General features: G+C 44.4%; 1 protein-coding gene across 2 annotated transcripts in view; it reads right to left on the minus strand.

Annotated features, from left to right (window-relative positions):
- Positions 1–17,597, minus strand: part of SLCO3A1 (solute carrier organic anion transporter family member 3A1) — a 731,052-nt gene that overhangs the window by 590,837 nt on the left and 122,618 nt on the right. For both annotated transcript variants that reach the window (XM_086958095.1, XM_086958096.1), the window contains exon 2: positions 7,136–7,601. In XM_086958095.1, coding sequence (XP_086814221.1) covers positions 7,136–7,601 — 466 coding nt within the window. The remainder of the gene's footprint in view (positions 1–7,135; positions 7,602–17,597) is intronic.

Raw genomic sequence — 17,597 nt, forward strand, 5'->3', positions numbered from 1 at the left:
TATTTTAATAAATACGGCCGGGGGGGTAACTCCCCCCCGCCTTCCAAAAGTTCAAACCTGTGTCTGTCTCCTCCCATTGGGAATTGGTGTTGGGAGGGGGTGGCGGGCATCCCGGCCATATGGAAAGGGGCGACCATTCGGTGCCCCCGAACGTATGGACGGGTGCCCCGATCCCCCGGAAAACCATTTTGGGCGGGAGGGGTGGCTCGGCTGGTATGCCCAAAGTGGCGTAGCCGGGGCGCGCCCTTTCTCGCCCAGGAGGGGTTGTCCTAGACACACGCACGGAAGACCGCGCCCAGTGGGCGTACCTGAGGAGGGTCCCCGCCCTCCCACAGACGGATAAATAGAGCGGGAATCCGAAGAAGCGTCCTCATGTTCCTGTGCTCTGAAGGCTGCACCACTCGATTGCTTGTGAGCCCTGGACGGAACAAGCGGCAATTTTGACCCACCCACCAGCCCCTAATGCAATGTTTGTCTGAATAAAGTTGTGGATGATATCTGATCGTATTAAAGTGATGCAGTCTCATCTTCAGTAATTATATATGCCTTGGATTAAAAATGTGTATAGGCCTTTTTTCCTTTGAAGAAGAGTAAGGGAGTGATTCATATAATGATGTTGCTTCTGCTTAGGACATTGTCTTTGTAACAAGGCTATGTCAGAATTTTTTCTCCCCTTAGTAGATAAAACAACTGTCGTATTTATTTGTAGAAAGGTGAAAGTTGTGACTTGTCAAGGCTATGTCAGAATTTTTTCTTACCTTAATAGATAAAACAACTGTCGTATTTATTTTTTGGTCGGGCGGTAAGGTCATGATCGGTGAGCAGTAATTTCAAGGTCCCTAGAGGGGGGCGCCACCCAGAATGGATGGGAGCGCACGGGGGGAGGCGGCCATTGGCCCCTTCCACGGGGAGGCGGCACCCACTAAAGATGGGTCGCCTAGGGGGAGATGGCCATAGGCCCCTCCCAGGGGGGAGGCGGCTAGATGCCCCTCCTACGAATTTCCCGGGGGACGGATATCCGCTCCGGCGGAAGAGAGTGTGGGGATGGGGGGAGTCCACGCTGTCCTTCCTACAGATACCTCACACGGGAACTCGGACGACCTTTAAGATGGCGTCGAGCCCAAGACACACCGAGGCGGGGAATTGAACCCTGGTCCCGAGCTAGACCTCTGCATCAGGGTCTGCCACTCTAACCATTGAGCCACACTTCTCCACCATGTCACGTTAATCTGGTTTCCATGACTACAGTGCACAAAGTAGTTTAATAAAGAGGATTTAGGGAAGTCAACACAGCAGTCGTAAACAATACCCTGCAATAACAGAAGATGAAATGAAGTTGAAGTGTGTTGCGGAACATTTAAAAAAAAAAAAGTGATACCGCACGGATCACCCTAAAAAAAAGATGCCTCAGGGTTCCTGCGTTCACCATAAGTGTTCACAAAAAACAAAGTGACCTAGGATGCTCCCCAAATCGAGACTCCACAAAAACATAATACACTACTAGCACATCACCCCCTCACTCATGAACTACAGTATACGAAATTCAAATCAAGTTACTAATGTGGAATCATTATACAAAGAACTGAATCATGATACATTTGATTAATCTTATATCACCCATACTAGACATTTTTGCTTTGCTTAATCGTGTTATTACATCTTTTGTTTCAAGAGTCCTTATGGTTGTTCTTAAACTTTTGTCCGTGCTTTCTTATTCCGTAGTTGGCAATCTTCCCTCTGATCTTATGTAAATGTATACTTCCGCGTTTATTTTCGATAGTCTCTCAACGCTTTCCTGCCATTCTCAGCGTTGTTTTTCATCGCAAAGTTGATACTCACATTGTATAACTGGTTCTTGCTTCCACATTTAATTTTTGTTTGTGTCCTCCTCTATCATGTCGCTCTCTCTAGCGAATTTTATGTTTGGTTTACTCTTGCCCTCGTCACAGCCAAGAAAAAAACAGTCATTTATTACCATGCTACTCTGCAAATGGCGTCTATGTTTTACACCTGGTTGTCTGACTTTCAGCGTCCTAACTAGGTCACGCTGATACGTTATATGTTAATGTCATTCCTTGCAGTATGTTTTTACTCCTCAGCCTTAGTGTGCATTATTGTTACATTCATGTATGCTGCTCTTAATTCCTCTTAATTGTGGTAATCGGGCTGAGATGTATTTTTTCACGTCTCCACTTTGCTCTATTATATCAGCAATTTATTAGAAATTAATGTCCTTTGTGGTATATATTAACTTGCTAACACTTTTAATAATGTACATTTAATCATACCATACACGATTATGTACGTTGTTATTATATTTCATTAAATTATATACTCTGTGTTATTAACTAATAATTATCGATCCATCTTTTTAAAGTTAAAATAAACGCGCTGAGTCTCGGCAATGTCTATAAAAGAACAACTACAATTGGTGTTACTGTAAAACAGATTTGAAAATCTACGAATTTTATCGCATAAAAATATAGGCAGGGAGAATTGTAGATCAAGTTTGATGGGCCACTAAGTTATGGTCCCCTTTGTACTGTTCTGGCGTTAGTTAAACAGTCATATTTGTGTTTACGTTACAAAATAATAATTTATGGCCGGAAAATGCCTGCCCTCTCATTTCCACCGTGAAGTCCCAATGCCATTTGTTTTAACATGGGAATACTACCTGAGATACTGTACGCACCTTACAAAATATGTGGTCACAGAGCTACAAACGTCAGCTGCTGAGCTGTAGGCAGAACTTCAGTGGATGACGTGATAGGAGGACAGGGGTGCACTGAATCAACCCTTCCTCCTTCTCACATAACATTACTATTTAGGGAGGCAGCTGGTGCAGTGCAAACAAACCTGCATGTCTATGTCATTCTTGGAAGGCGGTCCCATGTGCAAGTTTTAGGGTGTTTCTAGACAGACTCCGACAATCACAGCTACCCTGCTTTAAATTAAAACCGTGCTTTAGCTTCCCATTATGCCCTCGCCTACCAAATACGAATTCGATTTGGCTTCCTCCCTTTCTTGTTCCATAAACAGAGCATGAATTTTATAAAAAGGCGCTAGTAGAAAAGAAAAACAACAATTCCTAACATTGGAGAATATTCTACAGGCATTCAGGATCAAAAGCAAAGCTTTGGGCAGCCAGGAATAAACTGCAAGGGAATGGAACTTTCCAAACAATGTTTTTCCCAGCAACTTTAAAAATCATTTATAGAAACTGTAGTGTCCTGCAGGACACATGCTAGTGTTCCAGGAATATACTGCTCATAGACTCTACACCCACCCCTCATAGGCATCGCCAGTCAGGTGGCCTGGCTAATAAAAGGGGCCGGGCAAATGTGTCTTGGGCCAGTTCCAGTAACCATACCACTGTGTCCGTGTGCATCATTTCCAAGTAGGAACCACTTCCTGTGCATGTTTTAATCCTAACAAAAAAGTGTGTTTTGCAGAATCATTTAAAGACATGATAGGTTTCACACAGGACGCTATAATTTTTTTTGTTGCTCATTAAATAAATAAGTGAATAATTGCTTTAGATGTTTTTAGCCAGCAAAGAGGGTACTAGATTGTGATTTTAGGAATAAAAGGGAATTCTGAAATAACAAGTTAATCTGGCGTGTCCAAGTGAATTCTTTCAGGTGTTGATGGACATCTGTATTATGACTGAATATATATGTGACCGAGAGGGCCTAAATATATTTAGAAAGCTTATTTATTTGTTTTCAGTGAGTTTTGATGACAAAGCAATGTTCCATTTGTGGTCACATCACAATGCTACCAGTTGCTGCCAGCATGACTCGCAAGTGGGTGGGCGCAGGGTCGTGCGGGGAGGCGGGGTAAGTTAAATCATTTTTGTTTTTTTAAACGTACTTGCGCCTCCCGCGTCTCCTGTTCTCTCTCTGCTCACAGGAAGCAGAAGCAGGCAGCCTCCCTAAGCCAATCACAATGCTACATGTGATTGGCTAGGACTTCGTCCGTACAGGCGTCTATGCGGAGGCCGTTTTCTCCATGCAGGCTGCATGCAGCCTACATGTAGAAAATGGGAGAGTGCTCATGGTTGGTTTGATTGGCTCTGAGGCCTACCGCCGCTGCTACTCTCTCGCACCCGGAGGCGCATAAAGGAAAGCGTGGTAGACCGGGCTGGGCCACCGCTCTTGATCCATCGCTCAAGATACTGGCTGATCCATAAATGAAGCGTGTATAACTGGACATTGAAACCTGTACCTGTGAACGGATGTAGGCTGAACCTTGAATTAGCACCTATCATATAGACTTTTTTAGACACTGCGAGAGACACTTGGTATTGGCTTTAAAAATCTTTTGCTCGGGAGGAAAAGCTCATTCCATACTAAATGTCGAGTACAATTTGAGACTATAACCGAAACAAGAAGTACCCCTCTTGTATATGTACAGTGTCTAAATTGTATCTTCTTATATATCTGAGCTCACCTGTGCCGTGGAACTATCAAGGGACGCTCTGAAAACTGCTTACAGGTGTTGTGAGGGGAACGCCTCTCTCACCTGAGGCACAGTCTCATTCCCTGGTTCCTGCAGTGCCGTGAGGGGAATGGCAGCCCAAATTTCGCTTGTAACACTCTGCTACTGGGTTCTAAACTGCATCTCCCAGCGGGCTCATACCGCTACATACGAAGTGCCAGACCCAAATGTTTTACTAGAGGCAAGGTGGCAGCTCCCTGCGGCTGCGACGAACAATCTCCGCAGGATATGCTGCATTTTATGGTCTTATGCAAATTTTATGATTTCCCACGTAAAACACTATTTGGTTCCTATTTTAAAAAAGAATTAATTTTAGACAGGTTCGTCCTGCATTGGTGTATTTGCAACTATTGAAAGAGGACTGTTATTTTTTTATAGTGGATTTTTTAAAAGCTACTGTCAACTCCAGGAACTATATGGACCAGTAATGAGTGTTTTCCTCAGGTTTTTAACTATTTATACATTTTTATCGCTGTTTTGATTGTCATCATAACACAAACACTGTCAGTTACACTATTTTTATGTTGTGCAACTTTTATGGTTTGAACTACAAACCAAATAAAGTTTTCTTGAATTGAATTGATTGACTTTCATTTGACTATGAGTGGCTGAAATATTGAAATCACTAATTAAACAGATGTGGCATGTATACTGTTTTCAAAACTTCATTTTTTCCTTCCCAGTGCCTGCAGAGGTAAAAAAAAACTTGACCACATTTTGTCACTGTCTTGCCCATTACAAATAACTTTGATGACATGTTGATATACTGTAGATTGATCTTCCTTCCTTAGCTAATGCACGCTATTGCACTAACTACAAAAATGAATTCTTAAAATCAGCATTCTTGTTTCTCAAAACCTTTACTGTCCTTGTGGCACGAGAGCAAGTTGACAGAGAGTGCTGAAAGCCGCTGGGTGTAAATCAAATATAATTTTTAAAAATCTTAACATATCTTTGCATTTTGCCTGATGGGACACCTTTAGTTAATGATTTCCTCCCTCAGTAAAAAGATCCCTAAAATGAGAGATCACAAGCTTTAAAATATGGTTACAAGACAATACATTCTCTTTTTTTAAAGTTAAAAATGGGTAAATGAATTTCCAGCGTCTCAACCAGCCTGAACCTTCAGCTGTGTACTATTAAATATCTCCAAATACACTGCTGAATATTTCAAAAGACACAATGTAAAAGAAGGTTTGCTACTAAACATCTCAAAAAGCCCACTGGCCATTACAAAAAGACACCAGAAGAAAGAATGTGTACTAAACATCTTAGCATGTTCTACAAAACATCCCAAAAGACACAGGAAGAACGAATATGGAGTACTAGACCTCCAAGAATGTCCAACAGATAATCTCAAAAGACAGTAGAGGAATGATGTTCGCTACTAAACATCTCAAAAATGCCCTGTAGAACATCACAAAAGACACAATTAGAATGTGTATCACTAAACATTTCGGACATCACAAGCAACACCAATGTCAGAATGTTCTAGAGAACATCTTAAAAGACACTAGAAGAAAGGATACCGTAAAATGCTCTTTTTCGTTTATGCTATATAACTGTGCACTTAATCTGTTCCTCAATTTGAAATACATATGGAATAATAAATGTGTAACAGTGAATAAAGGAGATATTTTTGATTAAAGGATTTAAGTGAAATCAAATAGACAAAGAGAGCAGGCTGTTTCTTGATGTAACTCAGAATCCCGAGGTTTAAAACATCCAAGTTATTTTATTTGTCCAAAGTAAAGTGTTATGTTATGTATGCCCCCTCCCCCAAATAATGTGCTCCTGCTACCACCTGCTATGCAGGGGCCGAGAAGTATTGTGAAGCCCTTCATAACATGGCTTCTCCTCCATTTCCGAATGTAAAAAAATATATACATACAATTCAAACTACTCACCTCCCCTAGAGCCCTTTGACACACTGACAGTACAGCCCTCTGCCCCCATCGGAGTGGAATGCCAGCGCTGCACTGACTGATTCTCAGGGAGCCCAGCCAGAGCAGCCTAGAATTGCATGTTATAGCAGGATTTAGAAACTGTTGTTCACACTAGTGGTTCTCAGTGAGAGCCAAACATTGCAAATGCACCAAGCATAGTGAAGTACTACAAACAACTAAACTGTTCCCTAGTAACTGAAACTCTGTCTCTAGTGGATCCGGCTAATAGTATTGACATTGTAATGCACAATCTGCTGCACATTCGTGCAACAGCATCACAACCCAAACTCCTGTTTCTGTAAAACACAGAATATTGTGAAAATAGGTGATGTTTTATCACAGAACAAGACAAAAGGGAGTTAGTTCACTGTGTTTGTTGAGATACTCCAAGCGATCTTTCAGCTACAAAAGCGCAAACACATGTGCATGCATATCCCCACCAAGATCAATACCTAACGATAAGAAGTCATATGCTTCTCTGACCAGACATAATTACATGAACTCGAATTGATTTATTAAAGTCTTGCGCATGAATCATTCGATGTTATAAGAGCTGGTACAGCAGATTGGGCAGTCATTGTTTCCACCAGAACTCCATATACAATTTTTAATATTTGTAAATAACACTCAACTAGCAGATGTGATACATTTTTATAAAAGTAGAGAAATGTTATTAGTTTTGATCCTACCGATATATAAGGATGAATCTTTTCTTCTCACATGATCATCAATGTAGGCGACCCCCAGAGGCTGCACAGGTGTGGCACCAATTCCGAGGAGAACTTGGGCTCCAATGAGAAGCAAGTACATCATATTTGTGGCAGTTCTGTTCCTGCAAATGAGATCGGGATCTGGGCCCTCGTCGCTGGCAGTTCCATTGAGAGCACACACGTCCCTTCCTTCAGCTCCCCATCGTATCTCGCCAGACTCGTACTCATACTGGTGAGTCAGGAATTCAGGCAGGGCTGAAAGCAGGGCTCCCAAGGCCATCACTATCCCTCCGCAGCCTATCAAGCGAGGCCTGTGGCCTTTGGCTCCAAAGTAGCTCACAAAGAGAATGAGGGCCAAGTTCCCAATCTCGAAGCTGCTGGCAATTACTCCAACATCTGCACTCTGCAAGTTGAACCTTCGCTCTAGCGTTGTTAAAACGCTTACCTAAAAAGAAAAGCACACAAACATGAAATCGTTTCTACACGGACCACATTTGTTTTCTTAAAAGCGAAAATTGAAATAGATTTTGTATTAGAAATATATAACAATGCATTTTCCGTAATGTTTTAAAACATTTGTACTCGTTTCAAAGACAAATGCAACTTAGATGGTTGTTTCCTCATTCAATAAGTCGGCGAAATAAATATTTAGAGACCCATTTCCAGTAAATGCAATCACAGTGTAAAAACCTTTCAAAGACATCAATCTTCTTTCATTTTTTAATTTTTTTAATTTTAATTAAAGTTTTTCAACGTAACTAGCAGAGTATTCACAGCTACAATCAATAAGGATGCACATACTAGCATTACATTTTACATTACAGAGATCTGCATACATACCATCATGACCATGGAATCCTTTTGGTTGCAACACATTTGTCATGGAACAAGTAACATATATTAAAATCATATTGCGTGATAATTTCTTGTATACAACTGCACACGTAGAGCAGTGTAAAAATTGGTAGGAAATCAGATTATCCTTGCAGACAAAAAGAATTATCGAGCATGAATCAGTCGTATATGGAGCGTAAAATGGAAATTGAAAAGGAAAGCTAAGTTGATTGGGAGGCATGCACAGGGTGCTCACGGAGATATGCTGTAAAGGGGTCCCAAATGTCGCGGGGTCGGGATGAGAGTGGAAGCAGATCAGCTTAAAAGCATGTTTGTTCTTGCCAGAGTGTAATATCACCAATCCAGTCCTTAAATTTGTGCGAACGCCCCGGACCTATCTACAGGCTGCCTGCCGCCTGGCCAGTAAGAAAGTAAATAAGACAAACCTGCGGTGTGCAGCCGGTATCTTTTCTGTGTACCCCAGCAATGCAGTGATCAGGGACATGGGAATTTGCAATGATGTCATCACTTCTGAAGCAGTAAATACATTTTGCCAATAAATAAATATTGAACTGTAATCCCATGCAAAATGAAGAAAGTCAGCAGCTTCAGACCCACACCTGTCGCATTGGATAGTTACGCGTAATTTGTATTTGTGTTACTTGATGGGGTGTAATTAATACGATGCAAAAACTTGTAATGAGTTATACGCAACCGACTGCTAGAAGAAACCTGCTCCGTATGCTTACAGCAAAACCACCATTGTTGGTCCGTGACCTCTTGTCCGATATCAGCCACCCATTTCTCCCGGGATTGACAAGAGGGATATGTCTTTTCTGTATGTATATTCTGATAGAGTGTAGAGACCAAGTGGGACGCAGTTCTAGCTCGCAACATATGGTGTAGGGGGGCAAGTGTTGGAGGTTCTTGTGGATATGAGGGAGTGTGCTCTCTAACACCCTGTTGTAGGCGTATGTAGAGAAAAATGTCCATGGGAGTGGGTTGTTTGTCCTCATAAATCTGCTGCCTAGTGCGGAATGTGACATCAGCGTACAGATGACTGCAGTGATTCATGTTATGTTGAGTTTGAGTTTTCCGAAAAACTCCTTCTTGCAGGACCGGTATCTTTGGATAGTATACGAGTCGGAGCAGTGGGGAGTATAATATGGGGGCCTGCAAATGACGTGCAATGCGATACTACGCTGCGACCGCACATTTTGCTGACGTCGGGCGGGGTGCGTGGGGCAAAGATGTAGTCAAGATAACCCCGTCCAACGGGATGGGGTCTGCCAGCCAGTGTTCAGTTGCCACGTGAGGTGTATATCTGGGAGGGTAAAACCAATAATTAGCATAGTCTGCTTGGGGACAAAGATAATACAGGTCAAATTCAGGGACAACAAATCCCCCCTGGGCATACGGCCTTGTAAGTGTATCACACTGCAGACGGGGCTGCTTACCACCCCACACCAGTCTAATAAGCTCACAGCAGAGCTGGGAGAAGAAATGCCTGCCCGGATCATATGGAATATTTAAAAACAAATATAGAAGTTTGGGGAGGATGACAGTTTTTATGAGCGGAATACGACCTGCCATAGTAAGGGGAAGCGCATTCCAGCGAGAAATGCTGCTGGTGAGATTTGTGAGTATACAAACGTAGTTTAGCCTCAGTAATTCTGCACATTCGGCTGTGACACGTATACCTAGGTATCATACCTCATCGTCACGCAATTCTATAGGATAGTTTTTGGGGAATTGTTCCACAACCACTGTGAGTGAAAATATTTGCGACTTGGCCCAATTGATACCAGAATGCCCATAGAATCCAACACATTCGTGTGGGAGTGGATTGAGGTTCTGTCGAGGGGCTTTGACATAAAGGGTAACATCATCAGCATACAGGGAAATTAGGATTCAACGGAGGAAGCAACGCAAAGCTTTTCCTTGATAATGCTGCTGGATTTTGTCTGCAAGCGGTTCTATGGCGAGGGCGAAAAGGAGAGGAGAGAGGGGGCAGTCTTGTCGAGTACCGCGGGTGAGGAGAAAGGGGGGAGGTATGACCAATGATTAAAACTCACGCCATAGGGGAGGCACATAGAAGGCGTATCAATGCAAAAAAAAAACCTGGGCAACCCCATACACTGGAGGACAGTGAAGAAGTAGTCCCATTCCACAGAGTGAAGGCTTTCGTAGCGTCTAGGAAGACAGCCACTAGAGCCAGTTGGGAACGACAATTTGCAGATTGGAGAAGAAGGTGCAGAGGTTATAGGAGGTTGCCCGTCCGGGAATGAAAACTGCCTGGTCTGGCAAAACTAGCTTCTCCATCAGCAGGCAGAGGCGGTTGGCTAGAAGTTTGGTGAGAATATTTGTGTCTGTATTTATGAGGGAGAGGGGCCGGTAAGAGTGGCAACGGTCTGCAGGTATTCCCGGTGTCAGGAGGGAGGTGATTAATGCGTCGCGCATTAATCACCTCTGGCCTGAGTGGGTTGGGATTCTGTCCCTTTGGTTAATTGGTGTCCTTCCTGCACTCCATATAGGATAGTTCTGGTTATTCACGCTCCTTCTCCTTGGGTAAAAATACCCCAGCAGTAGGGTGCGGATTGTGCTGGTGTGATTTCTATTTGTGTTGCTTAGTATGTATTCCACCAAATTAACATCTGTAAAATTTGCTACAATGCAGTCCCCTCTTATGTCTTTTTTCCTGCCACCTAGCCAGTTCACTCTTCTTACATGTAATATCTCCCCCCTTTCCCCAGTGTTCAAGGGCCTATGGATATTCAACCACTTTGCGATTTTAGAGTGTAGTTGTGAGTGTGATTCTTTTTCTATGGCCCTGAGTTCCGGCGCCCCTGCGAATACTCTAACAAAGGGGCTCGCTTCAGGTGGTAGATTTATGTGAGGTGGTGGACTTTCCAAGCTGTAGAATGGGTCATAATCAGTTTGGGATAGGCTAGATGGGCCTTGGGTTAAGTGATGGACTGCCAGCCCCATTTGTATAGTGGGTTGCTGGTGGAATGTATCTATATTTTTGGTGCCACTCTTGTCATTTGATCCTCTCTCAGGATGTTGACGAGCTTTAGGGGGGTCATGTACCTGAGCGATCGTATGTTGAATGTTACTGACACAGTTATTGTTATTACTCGCTGAATTGTCAGTGGTCGTGTTTGTGGATTGATTGGGCCTATGGTAGAATTCTTATTTTCCGCACCCGTTATCTTGCCCTGTTTAGTCAGTTCGTTGGATATTTTATCCATCCTGCTTAACGTTTTAACTGGGTGATAATGAAAGTTTCCAAATGTTTTTTGAGATCCCCAATTACTTCCTTTATCCACATAGGTGGACTTGCGTTGGTTGAGAGTCTGTCTACTAGAGGGGTAATCTCTTGTCTGTTCTTAGATCGACCAGTTCTCATATTTGATTTGTTTTTCCTGTTTAGGCCCTTGCCGCCCCCCGTTATTTGGATTTTCACTGAGAGGGAAGATTGCTGTGCCCTGGGCTTTCAACCCTGGACTGCGGTACATGTTGTGCACAGAGGATGCTCTCAATTGAGTTACTCACTAGCTCTATGTTCCCCGTCATATTAGGGCTTACAGCTAATGTTTGGTCCCTGGATTGCGTGGGGGTAAGTAATATAGGACTTGGTGAAGAGGACAAACTCCTTTCCATGCGCTCAATCTCCCCGGAGACCTTCCTCAACATCAGGTCAATTGCAGTGTTTTTTTTTTACTTTGTTAAGTGGGCCGCTATTTGTATCAGACGTAGTTAGTTTTGGGGTGCCAGCTAGATGTGCTTTACTCGTAACCGAGCGTGTTTTTGGGGGATTAGACATCGTAGGATTGTAAATAACTATTTCCCTGCCCTGTGTATCAATCCAAGACTCTGTAAGGTTTTAAAAACAGGCTACAAATGCCCTTCTCCCACTTCCCCTTCTTAGGCAGTTCGGTATCGACTTGTACAGTGCCCCAAATAGTGACAAAAATACCAGTCCGAGTAGTAAAGTACCTTTTGTATTAGTCAAAGTCAAGGGGGGTGGCCCGTCCCGTCCCTGGTCATCCTCGGACGGCCACAGACGGCCCGCCCTCTGCCCGGGCTCACCCCGCCATCGCCCGCGCGCGTTCCGTGTGGCGGTTGGAACAGCTCCCTCTTATGCGCCTCTGTCCACGGGATTGATTCGCGGCAGTCAGCGTCCCCGGATGTCAGGAGGGGACGCTGGGAAATGTAGTTCCGAGCAAATGGAGACGCTCCCCCCTCTCGGCGGCCGCGGTGTGTGGAGCGGCAGCGGGCGAGAGCGCGACTGGATGCCCAGGTGATTGCAGGGTTTTGCGGGTTTGGCTCTGCTCTGTTGTCTCCCTCCGAGCGTTTGTTCCCGCTCGTCAACTCGAACAGCTCCCTCTTATGCGCCTCTGTCCGCGGGATTGATTTGCCGGAGTCAGCGTCCCCAGATGTCAGGAGGGGACGCTAGGAAATGTAGTTCCGAGCAAATGGAGACGCTCCCCCCTCTCGGCGGCCGCGGTGTGTGGAGCGGCGGCAGGGGAGAGCGCGACTGGATGCCCAGGTGATTGCAGGGTTTTGCGGGATTGTCTCTACTGTGTTGTCTCCCTCCGAGCGTTTGTTCCCGCTCGTCAACTCGATCAGCTCCCCCTTATGCGCCTCTGTCCACGGGATTGATTTGCGGCACTCATCCCGAGACTACCCACAGTGGAGAAATAGATATGCCCCTCTGCAGTCGCTCGACGAAAACGACTGACTACTCACTACCAATAATGAGCAAGCATATAAGATTGTAACTGGGAGGGATCTGCTCACAGTATGAAAGGGGTAGGAGGAAGTGTGGAAGCGAGGAGGACAGAAGATCCCCCTATGCTGAGGGATGAGGTTGCAAACGTCCCAAAGATTCAGGAAAAAACAGCATCCAGACTGAATGACCAGACCTTAGAGGGAAGAAAAGCATCTAGGGCTGGGCTAGCCTTTTTGTCTTGGAACATAGCGGGTCTGGGGGGTAAACTCGAAAACAAGGAGTGGCGGGACTACATCATGGGCTTTCATATTATAGCCTTACAGGAGACATGGGCACGAGTTCCCAATACCTGTCAACTAGAGGGCTATAAATGTTTCTTTAGGCCAGCGCAGGAAGCTAGATCAGGGAGGGCGAAGGGTGGGTTAGTCATTTATATTGACCTAGACTTGAAAGGTATATTGTCACAACCCTCATGGGTATCAGACACCATACAGGCGGTGGTTTTCCAGGGACAGGGACGGAGGCTCGTAATATAAAATATTTATAATTCAGGCCCAGTTGACGGAAACTACCCTGTTTAAAAGAACTAGAGAGCAGATTAAGCAATGAAACCGACCGTAGGCAGGGGGGCCCAAAACCAACTATTTTCTTGATGGGCGACTTTAATTGTCACCTGTGTCGAAAACTACTCCCCATGAGTCCCGATTGGTCTTCCTGCCCTGAAGAATGTGGTCCACACTTTGAACACAACAAAGAGGGAACACTGCTTATGATGTTACTTGACAGGTTCGCCCTCACCCACACAATGGATTTGTTGGCACTGAAAATAGGGGACACTCTTACACCAACCTTTAAGGGAAGAGGCTGCTCTTCCATCATAGATTTTATTATAATATCTGCCTTTGCTAAAGATAAGATCATAGAGGTAAGAACCGAGGAGAGCCCTTACAGTGACCACAACTCCCTAATCCTCGAAATAGAATATAATGGCCTGCCAGCAGGATATCCCGCTGAAGACACTGTAATCCGCCCAACTGATCAGGGGAGGCGCCTAAGATGGGCAAAGATTAATGCTCAAGAATTCTATAGCTCCCTTGTGGAAAAAGGGAAAGACCAATTAGAGGCCTGCCTCGAACTTTCAACAGAGGGCAGAGATGTGGTCCTGGCATTTGAGGCTTTAACTAGAGTGGTTGAGGGACTATTAACAACCAAGCGTCCTATAAAGGCATCGCCAACTCCAAGATGGTTTGATACTAATTGCTCGCGGGCTCTAAGGGAGCTAAAATTGAGCCTCAAGAGGTGCCCGAGAGATAAGAATAAAATTTCCCAATGTAGACGTAAATACAAAATGCAGGTTAAGCAAAGAAAGATCACGCTACAAAAGGAAGTTTGGGCAGATCTGAGGGAAGCAGGAGAAAATAGGGATTATACCCAATTTTGGGGCATTATTAACAGACCTTGCTACCAAGATTCGAGTTCCCCTGTTATTAGTACCAACATACTGCCGGAGCAATGGATCAACCATTTTAAGAATCTATACAATCAGCAAGGGGAGATAGATAGGGCTGAAGCGTGGGAGGGGGCGAGACCAACTGAACTAGAATTCTCTTTAAGGGAAATCTCGAATGCAATTCAAGGCCTGACCCGAAACAAGGCACCAGGCCCGGATGGCACCCCCCCCCCCGACCTCTATTTGAGCAACATAGAGTTATGGGCACCGATAATGACCAGAGTACTAAATGCAGCAATAAAAACTGGGCTCCCGCGATCTTGGTCAACAGCGCTGATTGTCCCTATTTACAAGAAAGGCTGCAGGGACAACCCGCAATGTTACCGCCCAATCTCACTGATAGATGGGTCAGCTAAACTACTAGGCAGGGCAAATCTAAACCACCTTGCGGAGTGGACTGAAGAACACCATACTATAGCAGACACTCAGTACGGTTTCAGGGCAGGCAAATCAACTAGTGACCAATCTATCTACTTGTTGCCAAATACATAAAAATGACTAATGGAACAATGTATATGGGGTTCATGGACCTGGCAGCTGCATTCGATAATGTAAACAGAAGCAAACTCGGGGCCCTTATGTTTAAATTGGGAATTGACCCAGACCTTATAAACATCTTAAAGGAAATCCACTAGAACACCACTGCCAAAGTCCGCTATAGCGCGGGGGGTGAGTACTGATCCCTTCCCTTGCACTGGCGGGGTGAGGCAGGGGTGTATCCTGGCCCCATTCCTATTCTACCTCTATATAAATGACTTGGAGACCTCACTGACGGCTCTGGAGACTGACTGCCCTAGAGTAGGATTGCGTCATGTTCCAGTTCTGCTTTATGCGGATGACGCGGTTCTGCTCGCACAAACAGCAGTGAGCCTGCAACATCTGGTCAGTGGATTTGTAAGGTTCATGGAGAATCTGGATCTCTCGGTGAACATGACCAAGTCATTTGTCATGGTGGCTGGAAAAAAAAACCCCAAGAGATTTGTTTTTAAAATAGGAACTCATGCCTTAGAAACTGTAAATACATTCTCGTATCTGGGTCTATTGTTCGACAGAGAGGTCAGGTTTGCCCCTTTAGTAGAGGAAAGAAGCAGGAAACTGGTGTCAGCAAATGGTACTATTCTAAACTTTGCACGTAGGATGGGCCGCTGGTCACCGGAGCAAGTAATTACGCTGTATAGTGCGGTCAGCATTGCTAAAGCCACGTACGGGGCAGAGGTGTGGGGTTTTAGGGATGGACACCAGATACAAGTTGAAGAAGACACATTTTTTAAGACAATTGCTGAAGGTGCCACAGACCACCCCAGCAGCAATTGCACATAAGGAGCTTGGGATTCTGTATATATCTGACCTGATTAAAGTGAGACCCACCCTGACCTGGCTCCGAATCTGGCTAAATCCAGAAGCTGAACTCAGCAGACAAATAATCAAAGATTGCCTCCAGAGAGACAGGTGCCTACAAATCCCCTGGCTTAAACACGTTAAAGAAACTCTAGAGAGCATAGACCATCAAACACTATTCACTGACCCGGCAATGATTGATCCTTTTTGTAAACACCGGATTCATAAGCAGTTATTTGAAAAATACGATTGTAGCAGGAAACAACTGGTCTCTACTAAATTATCTGTAGTTGCGCATGCCATAGTAAGCAATGGTGAGGGTATGGAACCATATTTATTTTTAATGCACAACCAACAAGAGAGGTTTTTAATGTGTCGTTTTCGGATCAATTTGTTACCAAATATTTTAGCTTATCCGTCAGGTTTTCCTTTAACAATTGAGCAGAAGGGTGCCTGCGGCTGCGACAATAGGTCTCCGCAGGACACCCTTCATTTTGTATTATTATGTCCCTTTTACCGTATCCCTCGCTGCAGCTTTCTTGTAGATATTTTAAATGAGTCAAAAATTCGTACTGCTAAATCTGCTTTAACATTTTTGCAAAGAGCAACTGACATCCGTACTCTGTGCTCTATTATGAGTTTTTTAAAAATGGCTGTTAAATTAAGAAACACTAGGGGCTGATTTCGGAATGTATTAAATGCCTTTTTAATAATTTCATTTTTAAATATTGTATAGTTCAGAAATGTAATGTATTCTAAGATTGATGATTTGTACTATGTATTTTTATGATGGTTTCTAATCATCGAAATAAAGATTTACTGAACTGCGTCGCGCATTGTGGCGGGAAAGATCTGCTCCTCCAGAGTTTCATGGTATACCTCCTTCAATACTGGCAGCAACTGGTCAAGATACGCCTTGTAAAAATGAATGGGGAGGCAGTTGGACCCAGGGGCTTTACCCCGACTTGATTTGAATACTGGCTGCTCTAAATTCATCCTCCTCGAAGAGGGCAGTTAAAAATTCCCGTTAATTATCTCCTAACCGCCCCAAAGTGATTTCTTTAAGGAATGGAGCAAAATCAGGGGTTCCGGACCTGCAAGAATGATAGAGATTCACATAGAAGTCAGTGAATATCTGCAGAATATCAACACTGTCTTGATATTGTGTACCCAAGCTGTCTATTATATCCAAGATGTAATTGAAGAATCGAGGTAAAAAACTTTCTGTCACCAACGCCCAGCCAGGCCTTACCCCCTCCCCAAACCTACGAGCGATGAAGTATTTACTGTAAAAGCGGACCTCCAGTTCAGCAGTGAAGGTGTATTCAGTGGGCTTGTCCAGGAGTGTAGCCTTCTGAGCCCCGGTTGGATTACACCACATATCCTTTTCCAGCTGTTTAAGTTCCTCCTCAAGTTGACTCAGACTTAGGCGAATGTCTCTAAGGATCCCAAAGCTTTTTGATATGCAGAATCCCCGCATCGTAACTTTAAAAGCTTCCCAAAGAGTACTCATATGAGTGACTGTGCCCTTGTTCCTTTCGAAGAAATCGGAAATCTCCTTACCGAGCTCTGCCCTAAAGGCTGCCTCTAATAGTGCCTCTAGCTGTAGACTACAGGTGCGCGGGGAGGTGATCGAGTTGGGGGGCAATGGTCATGCACATTGGAGCATGGTCCGATAGGGTCTCTGGCCATGTGCTCCACCGAGAGAATCCAAGGAGCAACCCCACGGGAGACGATCCAATAGTCAAGCCATGACCAAGACGCATGTGCCGTTGTATAGTAAGGGATGAACGTAGCACCAGGCGTCAATAAGCCCATGATCGGTGAGTAAGCGCGCTAATGCGTCGTGTGTTTTGGTGTAATGCTGCGGAAGTGGATTGGATCTGTCCATGGAGGGGCATAATACAGTTTTGAAATCCCCCCCCCCCAAATGACATTAGTGGAGCCTATCTTCAGAATGTGTCCCCAAAATGTAGTGAAGTAGTCTGGATCATCTGTATTAGGTCCATAGCAACAAGTAAGTG

The sequence above is a fragment of the Lissotriton vulgaris genome, chromosome 2_1 (assembly GCF_964263255.1).
Source record: "Lissotriton vulgaris chromosome 2_1, aLisVul1.2, whole genome shotgun sequence".
Taxonomy (NCBI): Eukaryota; Metazoa; Chordata; class Amphibia; order Caudata; family Salamandridae; genus Lissotriton; species Lissotriton vulgaris.